Source organism: Capra hircus, chromosome 12 (genome assembly GCF_001704415.2).
Source record: "Capra hircus breed San Clemente chromosome 12, ASM170441v1, whole genome shotgun sequence".
Lineage (NCBI taxonomy): Eukaryota > Metazoa > Chordata > Mammalia > Artiodactyla > Bovidae > Capra > Capra hircus.
The window spans coordinates 64,859,030-64,879,140 of NC_030819.1; the positions used below are offsets into that span (position 1 = coordinate 64,859,030).

At 48.0% G+C, this 20,111-nt stretch overlaps 1 protein-coding gene across 2 annotated transcripts in view; it reads left to right on the forward strand.

Moving 5' to 3' along the window:
* SLC25A15 (solute carrier family 25 member 15) overlaps positions 297-20,111 on the forward strand; it is a 31,761-nt gene continuing 11,946 nt past the window's right edge. Inside the window, exons 1-3 of one of the 2 annotated variants that reach the window (XM_018056688.1) lie at positions 297-484; positions 3,252-3,376; positions 11,858-12,116. In XM_018056688.1, coding sequence (XP_017912177.1) covers positions 3,322-3,376; positions 11,858-12,116 — 314 coding nt within the window. In that variant the 5' untranslated portion in view covers positions 297-484; positions 3,252-3,321. The remainder of the gene's footprint in view (positions 485-3,251; positions 3,377-11,857; positions 12,117-20,111) is intronic. The other variant, XM_018056687.1, reaches the window with a different exon arrangement.

The window sequence follows — 20,111 nt, forward strand, 5'->3', positions numbered from 1 at the left end:
TCCCAGCCAAGTCAACACCCTGCAGACTTCGGTCACTCGTCTAACTCCGGGCACCCCCAGCGCCCGCCCTGAGGTCGAGCTAGAGACGAGCCTACTGCGGGCCTCCGGGAACCGAGCGGGCAGCAAAGCGACGTCGAGACCCCGACTCCCGGCCGGCCCTCCGGCCCCGCCAGCCCGGCCAGCCCCGCCCGCTCGCGGCCCCCGGCGGCCCCCGAGCCCGAGCGCGCCGCCGCACCGCGCCGACTTCCGCTTCCCCGGCGGGCGGGCGGGAGGCGCTGCAGCCCCGGGCCCGCGCCGCCCGCCCCGGCCGCAGGGGCGCTCCGGAGGCCCGGGGGCCGCCCGCTGGCGGCAGTCGGGCTCGGGAGGCGGGGCTGGAGGGCAGGGCCGCGGCAGACGTGGGTGTTAAGCGGCCACCCCCGCCGCCGAGCCAGAGCCGAGAGCGGGCGGCGGAGCGCGAGCAGGACGCGGTGGTGAGCGCAGCCCGGTCAGGCGCTCGCGGACTGCGGGGAACCTGCCGGGAGGGAGCGGGGAGCGGGCGGGCCTCGGCGCCCGGGCGGCGTGACCTTCCGGGGCGGCGGGGATCCGGAGTCCCCGGGCCCACACGCGCCGCCCACGTGCCCGGGGATCCCGCGGGCGCCCCTTTCCCGCGCTCGGCCCAGGACTTCCCCGTAGACCCTCGGGCCCCGCGGCCTCCTGCGCGCCGCGGTCACCGCCCGGGAAAGCTTGTCCTCCTTTTCCCCCTAGTCGTGTCACCCAGCCTCCTGGCTCCGCGCGGCGCCGGGCAGGGCGGAGGCGCGGATGAATGGGAGACCCGGGCTGGTTGCTGGGTAGAGTCAGCGGACGTTGAGAGTCGGGAAGAAGTTGGAAGCCGTCTCCCTAAGCTACCCTTTGGGCGGACCGGGATCCCGAGCCCCCGAAGCGGAAGCTCCGGTGTCGGCTGCTAAGTGGCGAGACTGGTTTGCATCCTTGCGCCCGTGGGGCGCCCTTCTCTGGGCGCTCTGATGGCGGGCCGCCTCCCGTCACCCCAGCTTCGGCCTGAAGCTGGAATCTTCCCTAAGCTGTGATCTGGTTGGGGAAGGCGGGGGTCCTCGGATTCTCCCGAGCAAGAAATGAATTTCCCTGAGGAATGGGAAATGTACATGGTCTTCTGGAGTGGGACTCCGGGGTAGTTTGAAAGAAGGATAAAGGGACGCCGCAAGGTTCAGTTTTTCTGTTTCAGTTGGTACCGAAGGCTCATAAATCAGTCTAACTCAGGTTGGTCAGCCTTGCCGCCCTCCAACCATATGTCTTCCTCAGGCGAAAGCCATGCATAGTTTGAAACAGTTGCTCACATCTTCTGAGTTAATCTGTCAGTTCCCATCACCGTTAACAGTCCTAATAATACTACAAGTAGTTATGCGCAGGAGTTGATGTGTTTAAGTCGAACTTGCCTAAAAGGGTTAAATTCGCGTTGGTGACATAGTAACATCTGCTATGCCTCTAAGAGAAATGTACCGCCCTCCCCCACACAAATGAACCCCTTTGGATCGCCACCATCTGTGGCTCCTTTTCCCTCTAAAATGCAGGGTTCAGTGCTTTTTCTCCTTTTGACCAGATGGAGATACTCTGGAATTAAGTATTGGTTGATAAACACAGACCCAAAAGGTAAGACTTGAGTTGAATGCTGTCTGCCGCAGACTTGTTGTATGACCTTGGATGAACCATTGCCTTCCTCTGGCCTCAGTTTTTCCATTTGGAAAAGGAGGAGATTGGATTAGGACCCTGATATCCTTCTCTCACTACTGGATGGTCCCCGTCTTATCAACATTAGTCATTGGCACTGCCTCTCCAGGCCTATAGGTAACATAAAGTCGGTGGTTTTTATGTCTGAGTTAGTTGCTTTATAAAATGCTGTACTTTTGCTGTTGCTAGTTTTAAAACTTTTTTAAAAGGGAGATTCTTGGTGTCTGATCATTGACAACATACTTTAAGCTGTTGAAAAACTTCCTGGTGGCTAAAATTATTTTCTGCTGGTGATTAGCGTGAGGTTGGTATTCATGGATCATTCAGCCACCCACCCCCTCTGAGAGGTGGCCTGACTGGGTGTGGTGTCTTCGGTGTGATGGTTAAAAAGCGTTCCTTGTTATTTATACGTAAGAATATTCTGTTAAAGAACCACCTCTTCTTTTCTAGTCAATATTTATTTAAGTCAATTCCATGGCGACGGTTGATTTTTTTTGTTTGTTTGTCTACAGCTAGGAAAGTAGACTCTGATTTTCCCAAACTTCTAGACTCCAGCTCAAACCTACTGAATCAAGATCTCCAGGAGAGCGGCCTGGTTATTTGAATATTTAACAAGTGTCCCAGCTGACTCTTATCCAGCAAATGTGGGGGGGGCAATGGACCAGGTGTTGCTACTGAAAACATGGTTAATACCAGGCGTTATCAACTTCACCTAGGAGCACGTCAGGCAGGCAGCGTTTCTGGCCCCTCTTGAAGCCAATCACATCAGAATCAGCCTTTTAATAAGGTCCCCAGTGTGATCTGTGTGCATGTTTATGTTGAGAAGCTCTGGAGGGAAGTCTGATGACGGGACTGTTTGCTGCTAATGTTTTGTAGTTCTAAGAACTCCTGGTGCATATTCACAGTTTATCATTGTGTTTGTCCAATGCGGCTATTTCTGATTGCTCTCAGATTATGATAGTATAGACAGAGACCTTGTATAGACAGGGACCTCCAGCTTTACGGGCCCAAGGGGCCTCCCCTGCTGCTGGCAGAGAAGGCATTCAGACCCAGGCAGGTGTCACTTGGCAGAGCTCCTAACTCATTCCTTTTCAGACCTCCTGTTTTGTGGCATTCTCTTAGAGTCTCAGGCTGCTGTCTGAATTTGGAACAGAGCTTACTGGATTGAGAGTTCAACCTAGGCCTCTGAAAAACTGGTTTGATGGGGCTTGTGATGTCTGCTTGGCTTGCTTGTTTGGCCTCTGTTTCTGAGAGTTTCAGAAAAGTTGGTTGAAGTGCCCCCACCTGTTGATGGAGCAGTGATACTCAGACAAGGTTTTCAATCTCTGTGCTTTTTATGGGGAGGTGGTGGGTGGGGAGAAGGGGAGGCTGATGACTGAGCTGCTCTGACCCCCTTAGACCCCTCCTCTGGAGCCACACAGAGCCAGTTTCCCAGTTCCGTGAGGTTCAAGCCCAGTAGCTGGGCAGCAGGCCTAGAGAAAGAGGGGCTGCAGAGGCCTGACTGATGGTGAGCTCTGGCTTCCTCCCAGGGATATGAGGTGCCCATCATAAGCTCCAGAGAGTCACCCTCCACAGAGCCCAGCAGAGGAGCGGGAGAATATGAAATCCAACCCTGCCATCCAAGCTGCCATTGACCTTACGGCTGGGGCCGCAGGTAAGGCCAGAGAAAACCCCGTTCTCTGATCCTCAAGTACCTTCTGCGAGTGAGATCCAGTGAGCACATTGCCTCTGTCACTCCAGGACCTTGTAATGAATACACTTAATGGGAATGTAATACTGTGTTGCAGGTACAGCAGAAGGTAGGCGTTACATATATACATACAATGGAATGTTCAGTTGCTCAGTCGTGTCTGACTCTTTGCGACCCCATGAATCGCAGCATGCCAGACCTCCCTGTCCATCACCAACTCCCAGAGTTTTCTCAAACTCATGTGCATCCAGTCGGTGATGCCATCCAGCCATCTCATCCTCTGTCGTCCCCTTCTCCTCCTGCCACCAATCCCTCCCAGCATCAGGGTCTTTTCCAGTGAGTCAACTCTTCGCATGAGGTGGCCAAAGTATTGGAGTTTCAGCTTCAGCATCAGTCCTTCCAATGAACACCCAGGACTGATCTCCTTTAGGATAGACTGGTTGGATCTGCTTGCAGTCCAAGAGACTTCCAAGAGTCTTCTCCAACATCACAGTTCAAAAGCATCAATTCTTTGTTGCTCAGCTTTCTTCACAGTCCAACTCTCACATCCATACATGACCACTGGAAAAACCATAGCCTTGACTAGATGGACCTTTGTTGGCAAAGTAATATCTCTGCTTTTCAATATTCTATCTAGGTTGGTCATAACTTTACTTCCAAGGAGTAAGCATCTTTTAATTTCATGGCTACAATCACCATCTGCAGTGATTTTGGACCCCAAAAAATAAAGTCAGCCACTGTTTCCCCATCTATTTCCCATGAAGTGATGGGACCAGATGCCATGATCTTCGTTTTCTGAATGTTGAGCTTTAAGCCAACTTTTCCACTCTCCTCTTTCACTTTCATCAAGAGGCTCTTTAGTTCTTCTTCACTTTCTGCCATAAGGGTGGTGTCATCTGATATCTGAGGTTATTGATATTTCTCTTGGCAATCTTGATTCCAGCTTGTGCTTCTTCCAGTCCAGCATTTCTCATGATGTACTCTGCATAGAAGTTAAATAAGCAGGGTGACAATATACAGCCTTGACGTACTCCGTTTCCTATTTGGAACCAGTCTGTTGTTCCATGTCCAGTTCTAACTGTTGCTTCTTGACCTGCCTACAGGTTTCTCAAGAGGCAGGTCAGGTGGTCTGGTATTCCCATCTCTTTCAACAGTTTATTGTGATCCACACAGTCAAAGGCTTTGGCATAGTCAGTAGAGCAGAAATAGAGGTTTTTCTGAAATTCTCTTGCTTTTTTGATGATCCAGCAGATGTTGGCGATCTGACCTCTGGTTCTTCTGCCTTTCCTAGAACCAGCTTACTCAGCCGTAAAAAAGAACACGCTTGAGTGAGTCCTAAGGAGGCAGATAAACTAGAGCCTATTATACAGAGTGAAGTAAGTCAGAAAGATAAAAATATCATATATTAATGCATATATATACATACAGAATCTAGAAGGATGGTACTGATGAACAACGTATTTGCAGAGCAGCAGTGGAGGAGTAGACAGAGAATAGACTTATGGACACAGTGGGGGAAGAAGAGGATGGGACACATTGAGAGAATAGCCTGGAAACATATGCATCATCGTATGTGAAATAGCCAGTGGGAATTGGCTGTATGATGCAGGGAGCTCCACCCAGTGCTCCGTGACAGCCTTAGAGGGGTGGAAGAGAGTTTCAAGAGGCTGGGGACATATGTATGCCTGTGGCTGATTCATATTGATGTATAGCAGAAACCAACACAGTATTGTAGAGCTTTTATCCTCCAATTTAAAACGTTTTTTAATTGACAAAAATAAAAAGACAAAAAATAAGGCAACTAGGAGTCAGGGTAAAGGGTGGGAATGTCCCTGGTTCACAGCTGGAAGACTGTGAGATCACAGCTCAGAGCTGAAGCCACGTGTCCGTTGCCACGTGGCTGGGATACACAGGATTCTACTCCTAGCCTGGCAGTCTCGAGAGCCCTTGTGTGCAGAAGTAACGCTGTACCATTTCTCCAGGAAAACCCCAGAGACTGTCCTTACTACCGCTGAGGAGAGAAAGGAAACCCTTAGAAATGTCTTCGGTAAATAAGACTGACTTTTGACTGTGTCTTAAAGCCCTGAAAGGAAGGGAGAGGCCCCAGGCCTGGCCGGGGAGTGGTGGGTGGGGTGGTGCCAGGGCAGACTCTGTCCCCCGCCCCCAGCGCCCCAACAACTCCCCTCCCAGGCACTGGCGAGTTCTCAGCCGCGCCTGCCACGCAGGCCACTCTTCAGAAAGGCCGCCTTTACTCAGAGAGAGGCAGATGACAGAATTCCAAGTGCCTGAGTGATGACTTGGTTCTTTGAATTCCTGGATGATTTTACGGCTGGAGAAGCGCTGGAATGCCCACCACTTTCCCAGTGGAAACCCTGACTGCTCCTCCTCTCCCTCACCGATTCTTGTCACCGCTCCCTGGGGCGGAGAGGCCAGGGGAGTGGGTCTCCCCTCATCCTCTTATCTGGGGGGGGCCCTCCCAGGTCAGCAGATGAAGGGCAATCAGAGGGCCGCCTGCTCTCAACCTGTCATCTTAATTGTGAAAAAGAAATCAGGGATTCAGGGAAGCTCAAAGTATTTTTCCCTGAACCAGACATTGGCCACAGTAGGCTCATGAGGAAGTCTGGAGACAGTATACGCTGCAGGCACTGATAAGAAGTGCAGGCAGGGGCGCTCCCAGGTCAGAGGCCACCAGGAGGGGAGGGAGCGGGGTGGGGTGGGGGAGGGGGGCACTAAGGGCTGCCTGGGTTCTGTCCCACAGCCTCTCGCAAGCTGAGTGCCCTGGGATTGAGCCCCAGGCCCTCTCACTGTCCCTTCTCCATCCCTTTAACCCCTCCCCCGTGTCATTCCCTGGCAGAGGATGCTGCCCAGCTGCCTGCCTCTACCCTCGCGTGAAAACCTGTGCTCAGTTCGTGTCTCTGCAGTAGGAGTGCGTTTCATCCCATGGGGGAAGCTCAGGTTTTGGAATTCTGTGTCTTTTCAGTCTGTCAAAGGTGGAGGATCTGTTGTGATAGAATTAAAGCATTTTTGCTTTTCCTGGAAAGGACAGGCGTTTGAGTACTGCATTCATAACTGTATCTGCATTCATAACAGTAATCTGTAAAGATGTAAATTGCAACAGTATTGTCCGGAGTCTGGCTGTGTAAGGCATTCACCAGTACACGTGCTTTCTTTTTTTTTTTTAAGTGTATCAGGCCTGTATAGTAATATTTAAAGATGTAAATTGCAACAAGATTGTCAGGAACCTGGCTGTGTAAGGCATTTGCCAGTACACCTGCTCTTTTACAGAGGTATTAACATGTATCCGGCCCTTATACACACTAGCATTTATTTTTTCTGCTAACTGTGGGTAGGTGTTCCTTCTTGCACTGCAAACCCAGGGTCGCCCCTCACTGATGTAATACCACTCTGGTTGTCTTGACATCTGAGGTCAGCAGGCTTCCTGGGTTCTAAGCCTGTGAGATACCAGGCAGAGGAGGTCCCTCGTGGTGACCTGAGAATTCCCCGTGTATGAATGGGAAGCAGCCATCCCATTTTTGACAGGTTTCAGCCTTTAAGTGATGGAGCTAGAAGGGCCTTTAGAGACCCTTGACCCTAATGCTCTTGTATGTGTAGAAAAGGGGCCCAGGGAGGGATAGTGGATTTGTTTAAGGCTGCACAGCTGTTAATAGAGGTGTAAATAAAGACAGGGTGAGGACCTTGGCTGCCTGGTGCCTTGCCCCGTTCTGTCATCTTTGTTCTGATGCTACATGGTGGCCAACAGTGTCCCCCAGAGGTGGGGATTCCTTTGGAGGCTTTACTGCCCCAGCTCTCTGGATGGGGAAACTGGTGGGCTTTGGGATTTTTCTGTTGCCAGGAGCAGAGGACCCCTAGTGCTTTGTAGATGTGGACCACCCATGGAAGCTATGTGTGTGAGAGCAGAGGCAGCCGTGGTTGGAGGTGATGTGGGTGTAGGATCTGCGTGTTCTTCTGTGTGTGTGTCTTCTAGACAAACCTCCTCCATCAAGCAGTGTTTCAGTCCAGCTCGTCTACCCTAAGGCACAGCTTCTGTGTCTGAAGCTGCTGTAGGAGCGATGGCAGGGAAAGATCGTAAGGCCTAGGCAGCTGGTTGGGGAGGATTTGAAGGCAGTTGGTTAGGTAATTGGATAATTATTGAAATGAGGCAGCTTGGATCTCAAAAGTTAAATCCCCTTAAAGGGAAACCTTAGTGGCACGTGAAGGTTTAGCAGTTTAACAACTATCAATATAAAATGATGCATTCTTTCCCCAGACTGCTCTGTTGCAATGTGCCTTGCTTAAGCAGTCAGGAAAGTGGCATTTTATTTTATTTTTTGGCATGTGGGATCCTAGTTCCCCAACCAGGGATGGAAGCCACACCACCTGTTGTAAATGGTGTTAGTCATTCAGTCTTGAGTGCCTGATTCTTTGTGACCCCATGGGCTGTAGCCTGCCAGGCTCCTCTGTCCATGGGATACTCCAGGCAAGAATACTGGAGTGGGTAGCTATGCCCTCCTCCAGGGGAGCTTCCTGACCCAGGGATCAAACCCCAGTCTCCTGCATTGGCAGGCAGATTCTTTACCATCTGAGTTAGCACATTCTAACAACTGGACCGCCAGGGAAGTCCCGAAAATGTGGCATTTTTAGATCATTGAGGTTTATTCTTTCAAATGCCACAATTAACAACAAACCAAAAGCACTCTTTGGTTGGAATATTTTGAAAATGACACGCCTTTCTGCACCACTAAATGGAGCATTGACTGCCCCTAGTGGGTTGGAGGCTGTCCTTTCCGCATGGGTGGCCAGGTGGCCAGGTCCTTCCGGGTGAAGGTCTGCTTCTGCGTTTCCACCATGGCCCTCCCCGAGCGCTGTCCATCACCACCATCACTGTCTCAGCCCTGGTGGATTTCCTCAACCGTTCGTCACCTGCTGGCTCTACTGTGTGGGGGACTGAAATCCACACCCGCAACCTTGGGAGGATGTAGGTTGCAACACGTCTCCTGCAGAGGAAAGTGCCGTGGTGACACCTACGCAAAAGTGCAGAGAGTGGGTCTCTTTCTTTCTGGGGGGCTTTACTGGGTCTTTGTTGAAGCACGCAGGCGTCTCTAGTTGTAACCTGTGGGCTTAGTTGCCCGACTAGGGATCAAATTGTGCCTTGGAATCTCAACCACTGGACCGCCAGGGAAGTCCCCCTTTTGTTTCTTTTTTTTTCTTTTTAATGAACTTTTAAAAATTATTTTTTTTGATTGGAGGAACCCCCTCTTGTTTCTTATGGAGAGCAAGATGATCAGAGGTCTGAGCTCTAGGCAAATAGGGAAAGAGATAATTCCTGTAAATTATTCAAAGCTTTGTAGACCCGGCAGGTATGAGGACTGTCTTGGTCTTGGGTTAGTGCTGGTGTTCAGAATAGCTATCACCTCCTTGCGCAGGCCGTGGTGAGTGCCGTGACTGTGTCATCTGTCCGAGCTTCCCTGGTGGCTCAGTGGTACAGAATCCGCCTGTAATGCAGAAGAGGCAGAGATGAGAGTTCGATCCCTGGGTCAGGAAGATCCCCTGGAGGAGGAAATGGCAACCAACTCCAGTATTCTTGCCGGGAAAATCCACGGATAGAGGAGCCTGGCAGACTACAGTCCACCGGATTGCAAAAGAGGTGGACATGGCTGAGTGACTAAACGACAGCCACAAGTTACGTAGGAAGTTAGCTCGCATCCGTGGATCAAGGGAGAGAATTGTAGGTAGCATTGGAAGTACATGAGCCTCCTGCTTTCTCCCTGTTGGAGATGGAAACTTATAGATAAGCAGCGAATGGGTACTGTAGCAACCCAGATGTCTGCGCTGTTCAGGATGGTTGGGTGAAAATATGGAAAACTCCTGGTTAGGATAGGATTTTAATGCTCTGAATTAAATGCTTTCTTCCATGTAGCCCCATCTAGGCTGTCAAGATTATGAACCCACTTTAAAAATTCTGACAGTCACCTTCTCTTTTGAAATGATTATTTTTGACATGAGTAGGATCTTATTTCATGCCAGCCCATCAGTACCTGGGAGGGAATGACTCTAATTACGGTAACGTCTTATGAAATTATATTCCGCTAATTCAGGACTGGCGGTGGTGGGGCAGGACAAAAGCAGAAGCGTGTCATTGCTCTCCTAGAAGGGAGGAACAATGGTGACAGGGTCACGGAGACCATACCCGTGCTTGCTTAACAGTTCCGTTTTCAGACTCTTGCATAAATGTTCATCTACCAATAATTGGGAGTTATTCCTAACAGCCCTCCCTCCATCTCTACTTTCCACAGTGTAGTTGGAGTAACTCATTATGTCAAAGTTGTGAAATTACATTTCTGAAGTACTTTATGTCAGCCTTCTCCGGCTTTTTTGTTTCGTTTTGTTTTTAAATTGGAGGATAATCGCTTTACAGTGTTGTTAGCTTCTTCTGTACAACAGCATGAATCAGCCATATATCCCTTCCCTCGTGAGTCTCCGTCCCACCCCTCTAGGTCATCACAGAGCACGAGCTGAGCCCCCAGCTATCAGCAGCTTCCCACTAGCTCTCTCTTTTACATATGGTGGTGTACAGACATCCGTGCTGCCCTCTCAATTGGTCTCACCCTCCTGTGTCCACAAGTCTCCATCTGTGTCTCTATTCCTGCCCTGCAAATAGGTTCATCAGTACCATTTTTCCAGAGTCCGTATATATACATTAATAGACATTATTTGTTTTTCTGGCGACATTATTTGTTTTTCTGGCTTTATCCACATCGCTGCAAACGACTCAGTTCCATTCCTTTCCACGGCTGAGTGATAGTCCATCACATATATGTACCACTTCTTGCTTATCCATTCCTCTGTCTATGGACATTAGGTTGCTTGCCTTCTCTTCAACTTTGCTGAGGCTTTAATAACCTCATCCAATGGTTGTGTGTCCTGGCACAGGTAGGGGACATCCTGGCCCAAGGGGAGGTGGAAGTGTTCACCAGGGACAGTTCCCCAAATGCTGACCCAGCCCAGGGTCTGCGGATATCACAGGGTTCATGTTGTTGTTCGGTCGCTAAGTTGTGTCCAACCGTTTGTGACCCCATGAACTGCAGCACGCCAGGCTTCCCTATCCTTCACCATCTCCTGGAGTTTTCTCAAACTCATGTCTGAGTCAGTGCTGCCATCCAACCATTTCATCCTTTGTTGCATGCTTCTCCTCTTGCCCTCACACTTTCCCCAGCATAAGGGTCTTTTCCAGTGAGTTGCAGGGTTTATAAATCATTCTCTTCCTCACATCAGAGTTGTGATTGAATGCAGTTTAGATTTTGCTGTATTTAATACTCTTAACAGTATAAAAGCATATAAATATGTGTGCTAAGCTATAAAGAAAGGTAAGTGCCAAAAAATTGATGCTTTTGAACTGTGGTATTGGAGAAGACTCTTGAGAGTCCCTTGGACTACAAGGAGATCCAACCAGTCATCCTAAAGGAGATCAGTCCTGGGTGTTCATTGGAAGGACTGATACTGAAGCTGAAACTCCAATACTCTGGCCACCTCATGCAAAGAGCTGACTCACTGGAAAAGACCCTGATGCTGGGAAAGATTGAGGGCAGGAGGAGAAAGGGATGACAGAGGATGAGATGGCTGGATGGCATCACCAACTCAATGGACATCAGTTTGGGTAAACTCCGGGAGTTGGTGGTGGACAGGGAGGCCTGGTGTGCTGCGATTCATGGGGTCGCAAAAAGTCGGACACGACTGAGCAACTGAACTGAAGCAAGGTAGGTTTCAATCCAGCTCCTGTCTGAATACAAGTCATTGGAGTCCAGATAAGAGGTTTTCCCATAGGGGCAAACATTCAGCTCTTTGTGGACTAATTCGGCTCTTTGTTTTCCTTCTCTGTGACCTGTTATTTTTCTGATAGTCATCAGGACCACTGGGCAACAGAGAGAGGAGTGATGAACTCTTTCCAGACCATTCCTCTCCCCTTCCTTTTATGTGGACGCACACACAGTTAACCCCTATCAATTAACCACTTGTGTAGCAACCGTAATGTTAGACCCTTATCCTAATCCTCATGCTATCCCAGTAGGGAACTGAGGCTCAGAAGTCACGTGGCTTGTCCTGGATTTCATATCAGAGTCAGGCTTCAACCCCGGGTGCCTCTGACCAATGCTCCTGAACACACGTCCCACCTTCACATCAGTGGCTCTGATTGCTGAACACGTCCTTCTCCCCTGCTGAGTGTGAGCTCCTTCAGGGCTGGGCAGGGGACCCGGCACACAGGGAACCCCCTAGAAGTTTTACTGAACTGGGCTAGAAGGTCTTAGGGGGAGAAGAAGTCAAAAGGAGATGATGGAGAGGTTAGCCCGGGGGTGGGCTGCCTGGCCCTCATCTCCAAGGGTCCCCGGGGCTGCAGCCTGCCACAAAGCCATGGACTCGGGCTGGACAAGGACTCTGTCCTGGTTGCAGGGGGCACCGCGTGTGTCCTGACCGGGCAGCCCTTCGACACCATGAAGGTGAAGATGCAGACGTTCCCCGACCTGTACCGGGGCCTCACCGATTGCTGCCTCAAGACCTACTCCCAGGTGGGCTTGCGGGGCTTCTACAAGGGCACCAGCCCGGCGCTCATCGCCAACATCGCTGAGAACTCCGTCCTCTTCATGTGCTACGGCTTCTGCCAGCAGGTGGTGCGGAAGGTGGTTGGACTGGACCGGCAGGCAAAGCTGAGGTGAGTTGAGGGCACCGACCCTCTTTGTTTGAAAACCAGCACTTATTTGGTCAAGAACTTTAAGAGACCTTATTGGGAAAAACATTTCCTTTTTTTGTTTGTTTTAACATTAACCACTTTCTTGATTCTGAAGTGATCCATCACTGTCATAGGAAACTGGGCAAGCACATACATATGTGTTATGTAAAAGAGTTGCCCACAATCCACCACGGAGAACCAGCCACCCTCACCTTCATCCCATTCTTCAGGAAGATGCTTTTCTTTCTTTTTTTAAGGATTATTTTTCTTTTCTTTTATTATTAGTATTATTTTTTGGTTCAGCTGGGTCTTCACTGCTGTGCATGAGCTTTCTCTTGTTGCAGAGAGTGAGGGGGCTACTCTTCATTGCGGTACGCGGGCTTCTCGTTGCAGTAGCTTTATTATGGAACACAGGCTCCAGGCACATGGGCGTCAGTAATTGCATGGACTCAGTGGTTGCAGCACACGGGCTTGGTTGCTCCATGGCATGTGAAATCTTCCTGGACCAGGGATTGAACCCGTGTCCCCTGCCTTGGCAGGCATATTCCTATCCACTGTATCACCAGGGAAGTCCAGTTTTTTTCCTTTTGATTGGAGTATAGTTCATTTACAATGTTGTTTCAGCTGTACAGCAAAGTGAATCAGTTATACATATATCCATTCTTTCTCAAGACTATTTTCCCACATAGGTTGTTACAGAATATAGAGTTCCCTGTGCTATATAGTAGGACCCTGTTGGTTATCTATTTCATATATAGTAGTATGTGTATGCTCACCCCAATCTCCTAATTTATCCTTCCTGCCACCATTTCCCCTTTAGTAATTAGAAGTTTGGTTCTACGATCTGTGAGTCTGTTTCTGTTTTGTAAATAAGTTCATTGGTGCCATTTTTAAAAATTAGATTCCACCTGTAAGTGATACCATGTGATTTTCGGGGAACACGCTTTTCAAATGCTGCTTACGGGTGCCGCTTCTCGAGACGGAAGTGCAGAGCTTAAACCAGAGATCCGACTCGTGATCCGAGTTTTGGGTTCCACGTCATCAGGAAAATGCAGTCAAAGAGGTTTGAGGAGGAAGTTGGAATCTTAAGGAGGGTCAGAGCATCTGAGAAGATGCAGGTGAGGGTCTGTTTCCTGGGCCACGTGTGCCCCAAACATCAGACTTTGGCGTGTGCTTGGTCATCTCTTGGGTATTTATTATACAGAGATGAAAGGAATTTGGAAAGCACTGGGACGTTAACCCTTAGCTCTTTTGAACATTGATTTATTTTATTTTATCATTTTTTTAAAATATTTCCTTTGGCTGTGTTGGGTCCTTGTTGCTGCGCACAGGCTTTCTTAGTTGGGGCAAGTAGAGACTACTCTTTGTTGAAATGCACAGGCTTCTCATTGAGGCTGCTTTTGCAGAAATCGGGCTCTCTGGCACAGGGGCTTCAGTAATTGCAGCTCCAGGGCTCTAGAGCATAGGCTCAGTAGTTGTGCTTAGTTACTCTTTGGCAGGTGGGATCCTCCCAGACGAGGGATCAAACTCACATCTCCTACCTTGGCAGGCAAATTCTCCACCAATGAACCACCCAGGGAAGCCCTCCTTGCCTTTTTTTTTTGGAACTTGGGGGACAGGGACCTGGTGCCTTTTTTCATTCTGCAGAGCAGTGTTGCTCATTACCGTTGAGCATATACTGCCTGAGAGCTTGTAAAGCTCTGACATGCATGCCATGCTTCCCTAGCCCTCACCCCGTGGTCCTGTGAGAGCATCCAGGCAGGCAGTGGTCTCTGTTTCATAGGCAGGGAAACTCTGGCAGACACTGACACGGGCTAATACGTGATGCAGCGGGGACCCCCGGCCATGTCTTCTGCACCCTTCAACCAGCACTCTTCCCATCAGACCACTGGCAGGCTCTGGAGTACTTTGTAGGAGGTCAGGTGCAGAGATAAGATTAATAGTTACGCAGATGCAGCAAAAGCAAAGACCTGCTTGTGGGCACCTGGTGAATTTCTGCAGGACTGCTGTAAATATTTGTCTGTTCTCAGTTTGAACACGTCCCTGAGTAGTGTTCTCTTTCCATCCTTGGCCGGAAGGAGTCTGACACAGCAGGAATACACAGGTACATGTTTGTTGAGTGGGTGACAAAAACAGTTGATTCTTACCAATCCCAGCCACACTGACTGCCGCTTGAGCTCCAGGTCTAAATGTTTATACTGTGGGCACAGCCTGAGGCCTGTGTCCCTCACCTGTGCAAAAAGTATTTATTAGAAAGCCAAAGTCCACTGCAGATCCGACTTGGCCTTGAGCTGCCCTGTGTCAGCATGCTTGGGGTTCGTTCAGGCGTTACTGCCTCTTAGATTGAATAGCCGTCTGCATTTATCAGTGCCACCTTTGTTCCAGCAAGCTTGGCCAGCCCTGGTCAATGACCCTAATTGACTACGGCCTGTCAGCAGGTTGACAGAGAGCCCCAGAGGGAGGCCAATTACAGATCTGCAGGCTAGCCAAGAGACAAATCATTTAAGCTTTGGTTTTGACAAACAAGCCAAGCAGGAGTGAAGTGGGAAGGCTGGAGGGGACAGTGTCTGGCAGTCCCCACCCCTAGAAAGCTGGGTGCCAGTGCAACTGTGGAGCTGGCTCTTCTGGTAATGCTCTGACATGTCAGTCTCTAAAAGGAAGGCCAGCATCTCCCTCCTGAAAGAGAGCCCACTCCAAGTCAGCTCTTTTGAGGCCTGGGTGTGCAACAGGCTGGCTTGGCCCTGGGCACCCACTTCACAGTCACCTAAGGCACCAATGCCAGGCCACCAGAGGCAGGAAATCAAATTAGAGAGGGTAGACGGCCCTTGGCTTTGTGCAGGCACACGTCAAATATTCTGGGTTTGGTTCCAGATTGGTTTCCCAGTGCATATAAAGTTAAGTTTACACCATATTGTGGGGTTCCCTTGTCGCTCACCTGGTAAAGAATCCACCTGCAATGCAGCGTGGAGACCCGGGTTTGATTCCTGGATTGGGAAGATCCCCTGGAGGAGGGAAAGGCAATCTGTTAAGTATGCAATAGTATTATGCCTCAAAATCCAATGTACCTACCTTAATTTTAAAATGGTGGTTTAGTCACTAAGTCATGTCTGAGTCTTGTGACCCCATAGACTGTAGCCCACCAGGCTCCTCTGTCCATGGGATTTCCCAAAAAAGAATACTGAGTGGATTGCCGTTTCCTTCTCCAGGGATTCTTCCCAACGCAGGGCTTGAACCTAGGTCTCCTGAATGTAGGTAAAACCTAGGAAGCCCAATTTTAAAATACTTCATTGCTAAAAAATACTAGCCATCATGTGACAACTTGGGATTGCCACAAACCTTTGATTTTAAAAAATGCAGTATCTTCAAAGTGCAGTAAGGTGAAGCACAGTAAAGTAAGCTTTGCCTGTAGTAATGTTTGACTCCAGTTTCTGCAACCATTAGTTTATTGTAACTTCTTTTTAATGGTTTCCAAAACACTATTTTTTAAATTTAATTTTTATTTTCTATTGGTGTATATTTTATTTACAATGTTATTAGTTTTAGGTGTACAGCTAAGTGATAATTAGATATATAGATATATATATATATATAACCATCTCCATTCTTTTTAAGGTTGTTTTCCCATGTAGATTAATATAGAATATTGAGCGGTGTTCCCTGTGCTATATAGTAGGCCCTTGTTGATTGACTGCAAGGAGATCAAACCAGTCCATCCTAAAGGAAATCAGTTCTGAGTATTCATTGGAAGGACTGATGCTGAAGGTGAAACTCCAGTACTTTGGCCACCTGATGCGAAGAAGTGACTCACTGGAAAAGACCCTGATGCTGGGAAAGATTGAAGGCAGGGAGAGACGGGGATGACAGAGGATGAGATGGTTGGATGGCATCACCAACCCGATGGACATGAGTTTGAGCAAGCTCCAGAACTTGGTGATGGACAGGGAAGCCTGGCGTGCTGCAGTACATGGGATCGCAAAGAGTTGGACACGACTGAGCAACTGAACTGGCTTGATTATATATAGTAGTGTGTATATGTTAATCCCAAACTGCTAATTTATTCCCATGTTTCCCCTTTGGTAACCTTAAATTTGTTTTGGAAGTCTGTGAGTTTGTTTTTGTAAATAAGTTCATTTGTTTATTTTTTTTTTAAGATTCCACATATAAATGATACTGTATGATATTTGTCTTTGGTTTACTTCACTTAGTATGCTGATCTCTTGGTCCACTGATGTTGCTGCAAAAGGCATGATTTCATTGCTTTTTGATGGCTGCATAATATTCCATGTATGTATGTATCACATCTTCATTATCCATTCCTTTGCCAGTGGACGATTAGGTTGCTTCCATGTCTTGACTGTTGTAAACAGTGCCTCAGTGAACACTGGGGTACGTGTATCTTTTCAAAGTATGGTTTTCTCTGGATATATGCCTAGAAGTGGGATTGCTGGATCATTTTCTATTTTTATTTCTAATTTTAGTTTTTTAGGAACCCTCACACCGTTCTCCACAGTGGCTGTACAAATTTACATTCCCACCAACGGTGTAAGCGGCTTTCCTTTTCTCCATACCCTCTCCAGCATTTGTCTGTAGGCTTTTTGATGGTGGTTGTTCTGAGCAGTGTGAGGTGATACCTCATTGTAGTTTTGATTTGCATTTCTCTAATAATTAGTGATGTGAAACATCTTCCGTGTGCTTTTTGGCCATCTGTATATCTTCCTTGGAGAAATGTTTGGATCTTCTGCTCATTTGTGGATTGGGTGGTTTTTTTGATTAGAGTTGCACAAGCTGTTTGTATATTTTTGGAGCTAAATCCTTTGTTGGTTCCTTTGTTTGCAAATATTTTCTCCTATTCTGTGACTTGTCTTTTTGTTTTCTTATGGTTTCCTGTGCTGTGCAAATGCTTTTAAGTACAATTAGGTCCCATTTGTTTATTTTTGTTTTTATTTTCATCACTGGAAGGCAGATTCAGAAAGATATTGCTGCAGTTTGTCAGTGTTCTACCTGTTTCCCTCTGAGTTTTATAGTATCTGGTCTTGCGTTTAGATTTGTAATCCATTTTATTTTTGTGTGTGGCGTTAGAGAATGTTCTAATTTCATTCTTTCCCCTGTAGCTGTCCATTTTCCCCAGCACCACTTATTGAAGAGACTGTCTTTTCTCTATTGTATGTTTTTGTCTCCTTTGTCATAGATTAGTGACCACAGGTGTGTAGGTTTATCCCTGGACTTTCTGTCCTGTTATATTGATTCATATTGTTTTGGGTTTTCTTTTGCCAGTTTTTTGTTTGATTAGTGTAGCTTTGTAGTTGGAGAAGGCAATGGCAACCCACTTCAGTATTCTTAACTGGAGAATTCCATGAATGGAGGGGCGTGGTAGGCTGCAGTCCATGGGGTCACTAAGAGTCGGACACGGCTGAGCGACTTCACTTTCACTTTTTCACTTTCACTTAGTTGCAGCATGCGGGATCTTCACTGCCACTCAGACTCTAGTTGTGACACGCAGGTTCCAGAGCACAGGTCTCTGTAGTTGCAGCTCCAGGGCTCAGTTGCCTTGCAGCATGTGGGATCTTAGTGCCCTGACCAGGGATCAAACTCATGTCCCCTGCATTGCAGGGAAGGTTCTTAACCACTGGACCACCAGGGAAGGCCCATGTTAAAAGCCGTTTAATCATTTTCAATTTGAGTACTTGTGACTGGTCTGTTCATATTTTCTGTTTCTTCCTGGTTCAGTCTTAGAAGGTTGTACCTTTCTAAGACTTTGTCCATTTCTTCTAGGTTGTCCATTTTGTTGGCATATGGTTGCTTGTAGTAGTCTCTCTCTCTCTCATGGGCCTCCCTGGTGGCTCAGACGGTGAAAAGAATCCACCTGCAATGTGGGAGACCTGGGTTTGATCTCTGAGATGGGAAGACCCCCTGGAGGGGAGGGCATGGCAACCCACTCCAGTATTCTTGCCTGGAGAATCCCCATGGACAGAGGAGCCCGGCAGGTACAGTCCATGGGGTCACAGAGAGTCAGACATGACTGAGTGACTAAACACAGTAGCCTCTTATGATCCTTTGTATTTCTGTAGTGTTGGTTGTAACTTCTCCTTTTTTATTTCTAACTTTATTGACTTGAGCGCTCTCCCATTTTTTCTTGATAAGTCTGGCTAAGCTTTTAGTTTCATTGATCTTTTCTATTATTTTCTTCATCTGTTATTTATTTCTGCTCTGGTCTTTGGTTTTTTTTCCTTTTACTAATGTTGAGTTTTATCTGTTCTTTTTCTGGTTGCTTTAGATGTCAGATTAAGATTTTTTTTTAGATTTTTCTTGCTTCCTGATTTAAGATTGTATTGCTATAAAATTCCCTCATAGAACTACTTTTGCTGAGTCCCATAGGTTTTGGATTGTTTTGTTTTCATTGTCATTTGTCTCTAGGAAATTTTTTTTAAACTTTTAAGATTGAAGTGTAGTTGCTTTTCATATAGGTAATTTTTTATTGCCTCCTTGGTTTCTTCAATGGTCCATTGGTTGCTTAGAAACATTGTTTAGTCTCCACATATTTGGTGTTGTTTTTTTTTTTTTTTACAGTTTTCTTGCAATTGATTTCTAATCTCATAGCATTGTGGCTGGAAAAGATGTTTGATATGACTTCAATTTTATTAAATTTACCAAGGCTTGATTTGTGGCCCAGCATGTGACCTATTCTGGAGAATGTTCCATGTGCTCTTGAGAAGAATGTATACTGCTCTCTGAGGGAATGTTCGATGAATAGGAGTTAAGTCTGTTTGGTCTTACGTGTCATTTAAGACCTGTGTTTCCTTACTGATTTCCTGTCCTGATGACTGTCCTTTGATGTAAGTGGGTTGGTTTATTGTAACTTTAGGACAGCTGAATGTGGTGTGTCTGTTAGGCATTTACTTCCAGATGGGAGATGAATCATGAGGGGACCTTTCTACCTGGCAGGCTGCCCTGGGAGTTACCTCTGGGGTCTTCTGGAGGTCTGTGAGTTGCTCTAGTTGTCAGTGACAGCCTTTTGCTGGGATTTAACAGGTCAGCGTCATGACCACATGTTGCTGTGAGCAGCTCAGTCCTTCAGCCCAGCTAAAGACTGTCCCCACATGCACCAGTGGCACCCTTGTGACAGAACCCTGCCCTGCGGCTTGGAGACGGCCTCCTTTGCTGATGTCCATGAACCCTCAGGAGTCTTACTGGCAATTTGTTCTGCGTACTTTCCCCCATATTCTGGAACTCTTAGCGGGTTCCAGCTTCACAGCCCTGCTGGTGCCTCAGGCTGGTGGTGCTAAACCCATGTAGATGAAGGATGAAGTGAATTCTTCTGTTTCTGTCTTTGTGTGCCTTCATTCCTCCATCTAGATTTCCAGCTTTGCCATCTGCCCTACAAGCATTGAGCTTGCTGACTCACACTGGCTGCCCCCCTCCTGTGGCACCACAATACGACACCCGTGTCCCTCTGTGGCTGAGCTCCAGGAGGTCATCAGCTGAGCTGGAAAGTCTTTTTGCGATGAGCAGCTTTTTGCTTCAAAATTTATCCTGGGTTTTCATCAGTTCAGTTCAGTCGCTCAGTCGTGTCTGACTCTGCGACCCCATGGACTGCAGCACACCACGCCTGCCTCCCTGTCCATCACCAACTCCTGGAGTTTACTCAAACTCATGTCCATTGTGTTGGTGATGCCATCCAACCATCTCATCCTCTGTCATCCCCTTCTCCTTCTGCCTTCAATGTTTCCCAGCATCAGGGTCTTTTCCTGTGAGTCAGCTCTTCGCATGCCCTGGTGGCTCAGACAGCAAAGTGTCTGCCTACAATGTGTTCAGTCCCTGGATTGGGAAGATCTCCTGGAGAAGGAAATGGCAACTCACTCCAGTATTCTTGCCTGGAAAATCCCATGGACAGAGGAACCTGGTAGGCTACAGGCCATGGGGTTGCAGAGAGTCGGACACAACTGAGCAACTTCACTTTTTTTCTTTCTTTGCATCAGG